We start from the raw sequence: 12095 nt of genomic DNA, 5'->3' as shown, positions 1-12095 counted from the left end.
GTCGTGTTGTATCTCAGTCTTATCTATAATGAAAATGGTTCAGGCTGGCGTAAGCCCGCCATAGCACCGTCAAAAAAATAATAATATTGACACCTACTGCTGAACTTTCTTTCAGGTATACTATACTGCTTGCTGAATGTGATGTTGCCGAGGCTTTATGATAGTTCTAGTGTGAATTTGAGGAAAATAACTATGGAATAACCTGTTGAGTCATTTCTCTAAGTACAGGTCCTTCAGAATTGCCGCTTAATATCAAAATCTGGGGTTCCCTTCAGGTCTATGGTTGCAAACGGTGAATCGGTGGATTTCAACATAATACGCAGCTAGAAAGCCTTGATGAAGACCTAGATGTACTTATAGCAACACCTGATCGTTTCTTGTATCTGCTTCAGGAAGGCTTTTGTGCAGCTAGATAACCTCAGATGGTATGGCTGCTCCTTTACCAGTCATTTTTGAAGTTGAAGAGAGAAAAATAAGTGGATGCACCAGATAGCCTAAGACCTAAGTTAATACGTTGTTCCCCCTAATTGCAGTGCCGTTTTCGATTCGATGAAGTGGATATTTTATTTGGTGAAGAAGGCTTTGAACAAGTGTTTCATCAGTTGATTACTGTTGCATCAGTTGATTGCTCACCTTCTTAATTTCGGTAACCTTGTACTATGCTGCATATACTTTCTGAAAATGCTTCTAGGAAATACTCCTCAAGTGACATATCCCTTGTTGCTACTGATATCGTTTACAATTTTAGATTTCTTTTTGCATAAGATACAAACTACTCAGATATGTAATTGCATAAAACAATGGTATTGGTATCATGTGGTATTGTTCTCCTAGAGTGATTACATTTTACATTGGTACTGTTACACTACAGATTCTTGTGGACTGCAGTGGAAATGACAATGATGATAAGTATCCGGAAAATGCCTTTTCAAACAAGAGAACAACACTTCTAAAAGTTATTGAAGAATCTCCAGTTCGTAAAACAATTATTTCTGCAGTAAGGTACTAGGTCCTCTCCCCTGTTTATCTCTGTATATCATTATTCATCAATACCAAACACAACTTGCTCAAAAAAAAATCAAACATAACAAAGTCCCACTGTCTGTCAACTAGTCACATGATTTATGTTCCCAGATTGAGACATGTAGCAAGGTTGAGAATGTGCTGACACGGTTCGACAGGAAAGCGTCACAGATCAAGGTTCCACCATGCATTGGAACAGGTGAAACGCATCGCAAACACGAAAGAGTTCCTGAAGACAGGTGCGTATTCAACCAAAGTGCAAGGCATTCATGTTCAGATTCAGAAGTGGCAACTCACTGTTGGTAGCAGGTTCATACGAGCATACAGTAATAGTAGTACTACATCAAACTGGACTTGTCAATGTTGCTGTGCTGATAAGTTCAGAAAGATAGTAGAAAGCATGCAGAAGAAACAGGGAGCTGCTGCTGTTGCTGTTGGATGTCTTGCCTTCGCTGAAGATGTGTGGAGCGGCTAGCTGATCGAAGCAGATTGAACTCGACTGTCTATTCGCGGATGTGGAAGAGCTGGAGCTGGGCGTTGTGGAGCATGGCGCGGGTCCGCTCGTTGGCGGCGTCGCGGGCGCGCAGCTCCCGGATCTCCTCCTCCCACTTCTCCACCCTCTCCTTGTGGATCCTGGCAAGGCAATACAGCAAGCAGGTGGTGAGCAACCGAGGAGCGAAGCACGGCGGTGCGATGCCGCTTGCTGCGGCGAGTTGCTTACGTGCACAGGCGGTCCTCGAAGTCGGCGGCAAGGTCCTTGAACATGGCGCGCCCGGAGTCCAGCATCTCCGACACCTGCAATGCAACGCCACCCGCCGATCGTTCATGTCTCCGGCCAGGCCATCGCGGGCCGATCAAGGCGGGATCGAGGAGGAGGAGGAGAGGGCGAAGAGGCCAATGGACCTTGCGGGTGAAGTTGTCGATGGCGAGGAGGATGCGCTGGACGTGCTCCTCCGTCTCCGCCGAGCCCACCACCTCAGCCTCCGCCGCCGCCACGACGGCCAACTCCTCCCCGTCCATCTCCGCCGTGCCGGTCCTCACGGCGACCCCGAGGGACGCCGCCGCCGCCCCTCCCGCGCTCCCCTGGCTCCCGGCGTCGTCGTCGTTGCTCTGCACAAACGCGTGGAGATTTTAGCTGACGGCACAAACTCGAATCAAACTCCAAACATCGGTGAGCAGTTCCTCATCCGCGAGGGAACAAACACATTGGAGCTGAAATCGCAAATCACCGAGGCACACCCACATCCCATCGATCGGTGTCGAAATTCGAACACGAACTGGAAACCCCATCCCCAATTAGACCCGAATGGTCTGCTCCCCATCACACGCTCCGCCCAAAATGCCAAGGTCGATCGGGGTCGAATTCGAAATCTCCCGAAGCCAAAAATAAAAATAAAAATTCCCCAGTCGCCCACCACCGCCAGGGAACAGACGAACAACTCGTCAGAACCAAAAAAAAGCCGGACCAACGCACGCACGAGCAGGAGCAGGAGCAGAGCAGACCAAGCTCACGCGAGACAGCACGGAGGGGAGCAACCACGGCTCGCGTCGCGGCCCCGAAACCCTCGCCCAAAAACTGCTCGCGGCGAGCGAGACACGCACCGACGCACCCCCAAATCGGCGGACGCGCCCGGGAACACGAATCGAACAAGCAGGAGAGAGGGGGAAGGGTAGGGGGTGGGTGGTAGGGTTCTCTCACCGTGCCGGCCGTGCGCGCCCGCTTGGCGATCTCCCGCCTCGCCTCCATTCCTCTCGCGCGCTCGCTCGCTCGCTCGCTCACACTAGAGGCGGCAACAGAGGGTAGGAACTAGTAGGAAGCAGCAAGGGTAGAGGGCAGAGAGATGGGGTATATGGGCAGAGGAAGCGGACTGACGAGCCGCTGGGCTGGGCCTACTGGGCTTCCACGGAACGGGCCTCCTTCCGGGCTATGTCTCAAAAGGTTTACTTGGAATGCAAGTTTGGCTGCCAGCTTGCAACAGCCAACGAATTTGGATCAAACTCTGCTGCGGGCCTATATTAGATGAACAAAAGTGTTTCTCAAAAAAAAAGATGAAAAAGTAATTAATGAGCCAGAAGTGGATTCCGGACCCTTAGATGAAGGCGACGCTACACGTCAGATCAACCGGGTCGCAAGCCGTGAGATGTAGCGTATCGAGCGGCCAAGCGGCGCCTCCATCATTACAACAAAAGTCTTGTTGTAGATTTTTCTTGCAATAGAGGTCTTGTTGTAGAATTTTATTTTTGCAACAGAAGTCTTGTTACAATTTTTTTTCTCAACACGGGTCTTGTTGCAGAATTTTCTTTTTGCAACAGAAGTCTTGTTACAATTTTTTTTTGCAACAGAGGTATTGTTATAGAATTTTTTTTGCAACAAAAATGTTGTTACGGATTTTTTTTTGTCTTCACTTTTTTGCAACACATGTGTTGTTGCAGAAAATTTGCAATGGAAATCATGTGGCAGAAACACCACGCCGCCGCTGTTCGCCTCCGTCTTTTTCAGCTCTGTCGTTGCAATTGTCATAGGGGGTGGTCGGTGATGGCCGGGGGCGATGGGAGGAGGTCGTCGACGGCCGTGCCAAGCAGAGCCGGATGCTCCACGGCGGCCGACGGACCTGCAACGACTGATGGTCGTGGTGGAGGCAGCAGATGACCGTGATCTACAGTTGCAAGCCCTGATGCCCCTGCCGCAACCCGGGGAGCGCCCCGCCGCTGCTGCTACAGACCCGTCATGTGTTGCAGCTTGCAAGCTCACCACCAGATTTGCGCCTAGCCGTGGTGAAGGAGCTGTAAGACATGACCGGAGATAGTTGATGGCTACCTTGTTGTGCAGTCAGATGTAGGAGGACGAGAGGTAGAAGGTTGCAGCCTTGCAGGTGGGCAAGAGAATGCTCGGGATGAGGAATAAGTGGTTGAGGTTGGATAAGGTAGAGGGAGCCATGGGCATCACGTCACGTGAACAGATGGCACACGAGCGAAGTGGCGGATGAACCCAGAAAACGGCCGGTTGATTAGAAGAGTTTTCCTTAGATGAAAGAAAAAATAATGAGCCAGTTTTTGGTCAAAAGTTGGACTATATCTTTTTTGCAGAGACAACCTTGCACTTTGTACAAATTAACCAACACTTCACAGCACGCACTCCTATAAAAAATATGTATGTTTATTTCTTTGGCCCGAACAGAAAAAGGTTTCGATTTCAGATCCATTTAGACTGTTATTTTTTCATTGACGAGATCTTCGAAGAACAGCAGAGGGTAGGAACTAGGAAGCAGCAAGGGTAGAACAGCAGAGAGATGGGGTATATGGGCAAGAGGAAGCGGACTGACGAGCCGCTGGGCTGGGCCTACTGGGCTTCCACGGAACGGGCCTCCTTCCGGGCTATGCCTCAAAAGGTTTACTTGGAATGCAAGTTTGGCTGCCAGCTTGCAACAGCCAACGAATTTGGATCAAACTCTGCTGCCTATATTAGATGGAAAAAAGTGTTCCTAAAACAAACATAGATGAAAAAGTAATTAATGAGCCAGAAGTGGATTCTGGACCCTTAGATGAAAAAGTAATGAGCCAGTTTTTGGTCAAAAGTTGGACTATATATTTTTTGCAGACAACCTTCCACTTTGTACAAACTAACCAACACTTCACAGCACACACTCCCATAAAAAATCTGTATGTTTATTTCTTTTGGCCCGAACACAAAAAGGTTTCGATTTCAGATCCATTTAGACTGTTATTTCTTTTTATTGATGAGATCTTTGAAATAAGATCAATGTTGAATATGTTATATTCTTTTTTTACCTTTTTGAAACTAGACTCGGAACTTGATGTACTTGAAGCATGTGCACGCGGGACCCACTTGTGTGAGACAGTGAGAGAGAGGAAAATATTTCTGACCGACAAATTACATAATGTGTAAATGTTGCAGTCAAGTTTCAAGTTAAGTTCGAAAAGGCCAAAAATAATAATTATGAAATACTCAACATTGATCTTGATTCAAAGATTTCGTCAAAACAGAGAAGGAAGTCAAAATGATTCCGTAGTCAAACATTTTGTTCAAAATTTATGACCTTACTGTTGAGGCCAAAAATTAAACACGCATGTTTATTTATGAGAGAGGGAGATGTGAAGTGCTGGTTGATTTTGATAAATAAATGGATCAATGTTTCAATAGTCCATCTACCATACACTACTGGCTTAGTTAGTTGGACTATCCAACGTACCATCCAGGCAAGGAGATTGCTTTCTTGTCTTCTTTGTGTGCCCATGTGATGTATGCTTACTTCTTGGCACTAGGGGGTGGACAGGGTGGTCCATGGACCACCCTGAAATTTTCCCCATAGCCTATATATAGTGTAGAAAAAAGAGTAATTTTTGAAAATACGTAGATTTACATGAAAATTTTCATTGTTGGACCACCCTGGCTCACAGAGCTGGCTACACCACTGCTTCTTGGGCAGGAAGATGCTTCGCTACTTTGGTGACCATTGCCCCTTGCAGGGGGATTAATTTATTTTCTGGCATGCAGTGTGGGAGTCAATGTGTACACACCATATATATATATAGGTTTTATTTGCTTCGAGATGAGAACATCACTCCCTCTATTCATATATACTCCCTCCGTTCGGAATTATTTGTGTCGGATATGGATGTATCTAGAACTAAAATACATCTAGATACATCCATTTCTGCGACAAGTAATTCCGAACGGAGTGAGTACTATATAGGGTCTAATACATTTCTCAGGGCTAACTTGGACTACATGTTAGAGCAATAATATATGGCATGCAAGTTACACAAAGCATATCGACGAATTCGTAAGTGAAATGAGCTTCCAATAATATAATTTTCACAATATACATCTCATATACTATTAATCTTATCAATAGTCAAAGGTAGTCTTGAAAAACACATTCGGCCCTGTATATATGGATGGAGGGAGTACTTTATGATTTGAGTAACTAGATAGGATAAACTTTAATGAACAAGACTATTGAGTTTATACTTCATAGACATCTTTTATGCGATGTTGATGTATAGGGCACAACAAACTAGAGGTAGAATTAAGGGCTACTAATAGAGTAAGAGAAAGTGAGCTCTTTATTCCATTTTTTGCTCTTTTGTTGTAAAACCAATCCTTGTTCTTGTCAGGCTTTTACATGAAATGGGTTTTTGCTTTGGGTTCATGGTTTATTTGCCGAACTTTCAACAGAAAAATGTAATCAAAAGTGATTTTCGATCAAACTCTGCTACCCACCCCACACGATCACCTTCATTTCATTGATGAAGCCTATTATGCATGAATAAGGTTGGCCAATAAAAATCAGGTTCATGCAATCTTTTTGTTAGGTTAAAATGTTGAATGTAGTCTTGCACTGTAATGCCATTTACATATCGTTTGTCATCCATCATTTGGGTCAGAACTCGCTGAATTCATTTGCCAATTACGACACCAACATGTTTGGCTCTCCTAGATTTGGGTGTCGGAAATCACTCCACAATTCCAGATGATTGAGACCATATGTAAACCAAATCCCATCCAACAAGCTGTCATTTCCCAAATCAGCTCGCCTCGGACTCCCTTGATTCCTGCTCATCTCGCTCCCGCCGCCCAGGCAACCCACCAGCCACCGCATCTCGTCTCGCCCCCAACCCCCTCTCCCCTTGCCCCCGACGCGCCGCCTCCTAGGGAACCCGCGCCGCCGCTGTCCCATAAGACGCCTCCTCAAATTGTACTCCCTCCACCATCGGTGACGGTGCAAAATACCGTCAGATCCCCCAGTGGGGGTCCAAGCGCAGCTGGAAGTCTTAGATCGGAGATCACACGAGAGGTTTACCCAGGTACGGGCCTCCGGATAGTAATACCCTACATCCTACTTGTTTTGGTTATTCATGGTGGTGTAGAAATTGATAGTATGTTGTTTCTGTTCGACTATGTTTGTGTAGTCCTTTCTTTGGCATTGTATATCATATTCTCTCCTAATTAAATCGCATGCGACGGGTGGAACACAAAATTTATGCTCTGTAGGTGATGAAGACAACTGTAACAGTAGACGTGATCTTTCTCTAAAAAACAGTAGTACACGTGACGACGTCGGAGCCTGAACCGGCCGGTGCATATTCTATGCTCCACCACCTAAAGCTTTTAAATCAAGACAAATAAAGTCAAATACTGAGCACAGATCAAGAAGCGCCATCCTGATCCGTGCATTGTACCTGAGCATCCTCTCTGAGCAAGCAACGGCCGGGACCTTCATTCTCCCGTTGCAAATCATGGTGTTTTCTCCATAGATTCCAAGAAACCACGCAGGAAAGGAATCGCTCTGTTCAGATGGAGCGGCTCCAAGAAACACCCCACGGAGATGGGAATCTCAAGGCCGCCCCAGATCCCGGACACGGAGGCGGCAATGGCGGCTGCATCGCTCCCAGTGGCACCCTCCCCTGCGGCTGGCTCGGCCGCCTGTCCCGCGAGCTGCATTGGAGCTTCGTGCTCGCCGTCGTCGCCGTCTACGGCGCCTGCCAGGGCGTCGGCTCCTCATTCGGCAGCGTCGCCGCGGGGTACTACTGGAAGGACGTGCAGCGCGTGCAGCCGGCCGCCTCGCAGTTCTACCAGGGCGTCGTCAACGTTCCCTGGGTCGTCAAGCCCCTCTGGGGCCTCTTCACCGACGTCGTCCCCGTCGCCGGCTACCGCCGCCGCCCGTACCTCCTCCTCGCAGGTGAGCCAATGCTTTGCTTGCTATGGTCAACGTCGTTCTGAATCTGCTCGCCTTCTTAAACTGTCTTGATCCATGTATTGTAACCAACTATGTAAAGGCGTCATGGGCGTGTCATCCATGCTCACGCTTGCTCTGCGCCGCACGCCGGCGATCGCACCGGCATTGGTGGCGTTCACGACGCAGGCCGCGGGCGCCGCCATAGCCGACGTGGTGGTGGACGCCATGGTCGCGCAGAACAGCATAAGCCACCCTCCGCTCGCCGCCGACATGCAGAGCCTGTGCGGGTATTGCTCCTCCGCCGGCGCATTGGTGGGGTACTCCATCAGCGGTCTCGTCGTCCATGCAATAGGTTCCCAGGTCTGAAGTCTGAACTGAACATTTCCTGAGAGAAGATGGATGGTATTGGTAGATTCCAATGTTCTTGCCATGTTCATTTGATCTTTTCAGGGGGCTCTTGGCTTGCTGAGCATCCCCTCCGTGCTCGTATTTTCGGCCGGGATTCTCGTCAAGGAGGACCGGGCCAAGGATTTCGAGTACAACCAGGTGAGCTCAGGCTTCAGAAGCTGCCAATTAAATACAGTTACAAACATGACACTTTCAAGGTTGTTAACTGCAATATATTCAGGTTCACAGGAAGTTCTACGAAGCAGTTGAATCAATGTGGGCAACATTGAAGTGCCCGCAGGTCTGGAGGCCGTGTGTTTACATGTTCTTAATGTTCGTGCTAAGCCCGGACATCCAAGGAGGGCTGTTCTACTGGTACACAGATTCGAGTACCGGACTCGCATTTTCCGAGGTAGTTTCTGCCACAAAAGTTCTTCAGATGCATGGCAAAGATCGACAAGAACTGATGTGGGCTTCCATAATCTGCAGGGATTCATTGGTCTCATCTACTCGATAGGCTCAGTCGGGTCGCTGCTCGGCGTCCTGCTCTACCAGAACATGCTCAAGGACTACCCGTTCCGCGGCCTGCTGCTATGGGGCCAGCTGCTGGCCTGCCTGTCCGGGATGATCGACCTGGTGCTGGTCACCAGGCTGAACCTGAGGCTCGGCATGCCGGACTACCTCTTCGCCGTGATGGACAACAGCGTGTCCCAGCTGATCGGCCAGCTGAAATGGCTGCCGCTCCTCGTGCTCTGCTCCAAGCTCTGCCCCGTGGGGATCGAGGGCACCTTCTTCGCCCTGCTCATGTCCATCCAGAACCTCGGCCTGCTCATGTCCGCCTGGTGGGGCGGCCTCCTGCTGCACGCGCTGGGCGTGACGCGGACCGAGTTCGGGAACCTCTGGGTGGCCGTGCTGGCGAGGAACGCCATGCGGCTGCTCCCGCTGGCGTTCCTGTTCCTGGTGCCTCGGAGCGACCAGAACTCGACCATCCTTCCCGCGGAGATGCTGCTTGCGGACGGAGGTTCCCCGGGGGATGTGGAACCAGGGGCGTCAGGTGCCATCGAGTTTTCTGTCCTCCATGGAGATGAACATACTGAATTTGTTGAGACTGAGGAAGAGGAACTAGAGCTGACCCCGCTCATGGAGAAGATCTGACGACTCGCTGAAACAATTGGTCAATTACTTAACCAAATTGGATAGGAACGGCTGATGATACATCAAAGCAGCCAAAGAAATCGTCCATGAATATCTTGTAGCAGTAGACGAAAAGATGGACTAAACTGACATATTGCACCACCCGGCCTTCTTCTGCTACGAGCAAAGAAAAAAAAAGAGATCCATGAGCGCTAGCACTCATGACATATTTTTATAGATGAAGCCCATTGAGGTGAGGCACCAGAAATTCGCTCCCGACGGGATTCAAACTCTGGGCGCAGGCTACACCACTGTGCACCTTTGCCACTAGGCTACTGACGAGACAACCCACTATTTGGATACCCAAATCTCCACCTTCTTGCGGAACTTCGGGATAACTTCAGCTTTGACACAGACATCACCAAGCCCATCTCCAGGTAATTCTTCATGTGAAAGAGCACACAAAAGATTGTATTTAGCAACATGTTTTAGTTTCTGTACACAACATGGATTTCGATAGACTTGTGGAAATGGGAGATTGACTTCATTCATTTGTTAGAACAAATATGAATAAGTGTTCGTCGTGAATCTTCATATTTGTTATTCTTTGCTTTGTGCTTTGGAGTAGTTTTTCTCTGCACAAAGTGACAGAGACATGTATGAAAGAATAGATTGCCAAACAAGTTTTGCTAAATCTCAGTCTACTGAGACTTGGTTATGTCTCAGTTGATATTATATCCATGAGATTTTACATTGCGATTCGCATAATTTTTCTTTACAGTTTTTTCTTTATTACAAGTTTGAACACTTGACTAAAACTTGGTTAAGTCTTAGTCGACTAAAACCTAGCCACAACATTGCCAAAACAATAGAGGTACTCAAATATAAGGGGCACAGTAAAGTGATTCTTGAACCAGACCGACATACATTGTTCGGGTGAGCAACCCGAGGTGCACTGTAGAGTGAACTGGAAGGGTGTTATGACAAGTCTAACGGGCCGACCCAAATGGATACAATTTTTTTCTGTTTTAGTACATTTGGGTGGCTTAACAAGCAGGCGCCTGGCCCGTACCCGCCCTAGCGAGCAAACTTTTTCGGCGCCGTTTCCGAATGGTGAGACATGTGTCAACCGTATTCAGGAGGGAGTGGTGGCATATGATAATTACTTTAGATGCAAGAATGATGCCCTTGGAAAGCTTGGCTTCTCCTCTTATCAGAAATGCACTGCAGCTATTCGGATGCTTGCATACGGAATTTTCAATGATCTTGAGTATGTTCGCATGAGTGAGTTTACATGCTTTGCATCATTGTACCAGTTTTGCCAAGTTGTGGTTGCAGTGTTTGGCCCGTAGTACTTGAAAGAACCAAATGTTGTGGATACATCCCGGTTTTTGGCGATCAATAAATCGGTAGGTTTTTCCAGGAATACTTGGTAGAATAGATTGTAAGAACTGGAAGTGGAAAAATTATAATTTGCTTGGCAGGGGCAATATAATGGGGGCATGTTAAAACTTGCATGGTCATACCTGAAGCTGTGGCATCACAAGATCTCTGGATTTGCCACTCCTTTTTCAGTATGGCAGGTTCACACAATGACATCAACGTGCTTCAGCGGTCTCTGGTGTTCGTGTAGCAACCCGACCTCAGACGGTCAAGTCTGTGTGCTTAAGTGTCATCCCTGGATCGGTATGATGACACACACAGTACTCGAAGATTTATAACAAAGGTAAATCACATGTATAAAGTAACATAAATACTATTACCTCAATCCAAAATAGCGGAAGTAACGACAAGGTTGTGGATTCCCATCAACATCAACGGCAAAGTTGAGTGTAGAAATCGTAACCCTAACGTATCACTTACTCATCGTAAGAATCGTGCAACATGAGACATTGCAGCCACAAAGGGTCAGTACATTGAATGTACTGGCAATTTCACACCATAGGATAAAGATGAATAATGTCTATCACTACATGCATATTTGGCTGGTGGTAAAGCTCTATGGTTATGATGTTTTTGCGAAAAGCCATTTTTTCCTACAGCAAAGTAATATATTTTATTTAACTACAAAGTTTGTTGAACAATATTGAGAAGGTTCCTCCAACTCAATCCCAAATTAATAATCATCAACCCAACAAATTAATTAAGTAATGTGATGAGATCAATATGATAATCCAATAACCAGACACTCAAAATGTCCATAACCAGGGACACGGCTAATCATGATTAGTGTGTACACTCTGCAAAGGTTTGCGCACTTTTCCCCACAAGACTCGATCTCCTCCGTTGGATTTCTCGCACTACATGGTGTTTGAGAAACGGATGACCGAGACACAGTCTTTCAGAAGTATTAACTCTAACCCCGGGTAGACCGTACCAACCTACATCCCCTACATCTGCTAGCCTACCACTGGAAGAGGTCATGCAACTTACTCCACTATGCTAGAGCCCATAATAGCTTGTGGTTGCACACGAAAGTTCTAGCATGAAATATCCCAGTTCCCTTTGAGCCTGGGTGGCGGACCTTAGGATGATCACACGGATCCTCCGGGATATTCTAGGACAACATTGGATTCTCCAGGTGCCTGACAAGCAATCCACCTAGATGTGTATTGAAGTTGCCACCTTATGTTGAACCATTAATTAACAATCTCTCATCTGTCATGGATTCACTCACCCAAACCATGACTATGAGCATAGCATAACAATATAAGCAATACGTAGAAGTAACTCCCAAGGGTTTGATAATAACAGGGTGATAGGTTCTACCTCATCAACTACTTCCCAAACCCACATGTTATATCACAACCTAATCATGCAATGTTTGAGGATTGGAATTAATGCATAAAA

The 12095-nt window shown here is 47.2% G+C and overlaps 2 protein-coding genes across 2 annotated transcripts; one reads left to right on the top strand and one right to left on the bottom strand.

Moving 5' to 3' along the window:
* Nucleotides 1–1249: 1249 nt before the first annotated feature.
* On the bottom strand, nucleotides 1250–2864 carry LOC125530725 (uncharacterized). Its single transcript, XM_048695124.2, has 4 exons — nucleotides 2723–2864; nucleotides 1927–2133; nucleotides 1745–1818; nucleotides 1250–1656 (listed from the first exon to the last, which is right to left on the bottom strand). Exons 1-4 carry the CDS (start codon nucleotides 2768–2770, stop codon nucleotides 1527–1529), a joined length of 459 nt encoding a protein of 152 aa, XP_048551081.1. The 5' UTR covers nucleotides 2771–2864; the 3' UTR covers nucleotides 1250–1526.
* Nucleotides 2865–7200: 4336 nt separating this feature from the next.
* On the top strand, nucleotides 7201–9482 carry LOC147986952 (putative folate-biopterin transporter 2). Its single transcript, XM_087545015.1, has 5 exons — nucleotides 7201–7727; nucleotides 7825–8084; nucleotides 8175–8270; nucleotides 8353–8523; nucleotides 8601–9482. The coding sequence occupies exons 1-5, from the start codon at nucleotides 7343–7345 to the stop codon at nucleotides 9264–9266; spliced, it is 1578 nt and encodes a 525-aa protein (XP_087401141.1). The 5' UTR covers nucleotides 7201–7342; the 3' UTR covers nucleotides 9267–9482.
* Nucleotides 9483–12095: the final 2613 nt, after the last annotated feature.

The sequence above is a fragment of the Triticum urartu genome, chromosome 2A (assembly GCF_056163025.1).
Source record: "Triticum urartu cultivar PI428250 chromosome 2A, HENAU_Tu73, whole genome shotgun sequence".
Taxonomy (NCBI): Eukaryota; Viridiplantae; Streptophyta; class Magnoliopsida; order Poales; family Poaceae; genus Triticum; species Triticum urartu.
The sequence above is the reverse complement of the archived record's forward strand: the minus strand, read 5'-3'. Positions and strand labels throughout refer to the sequence as shown.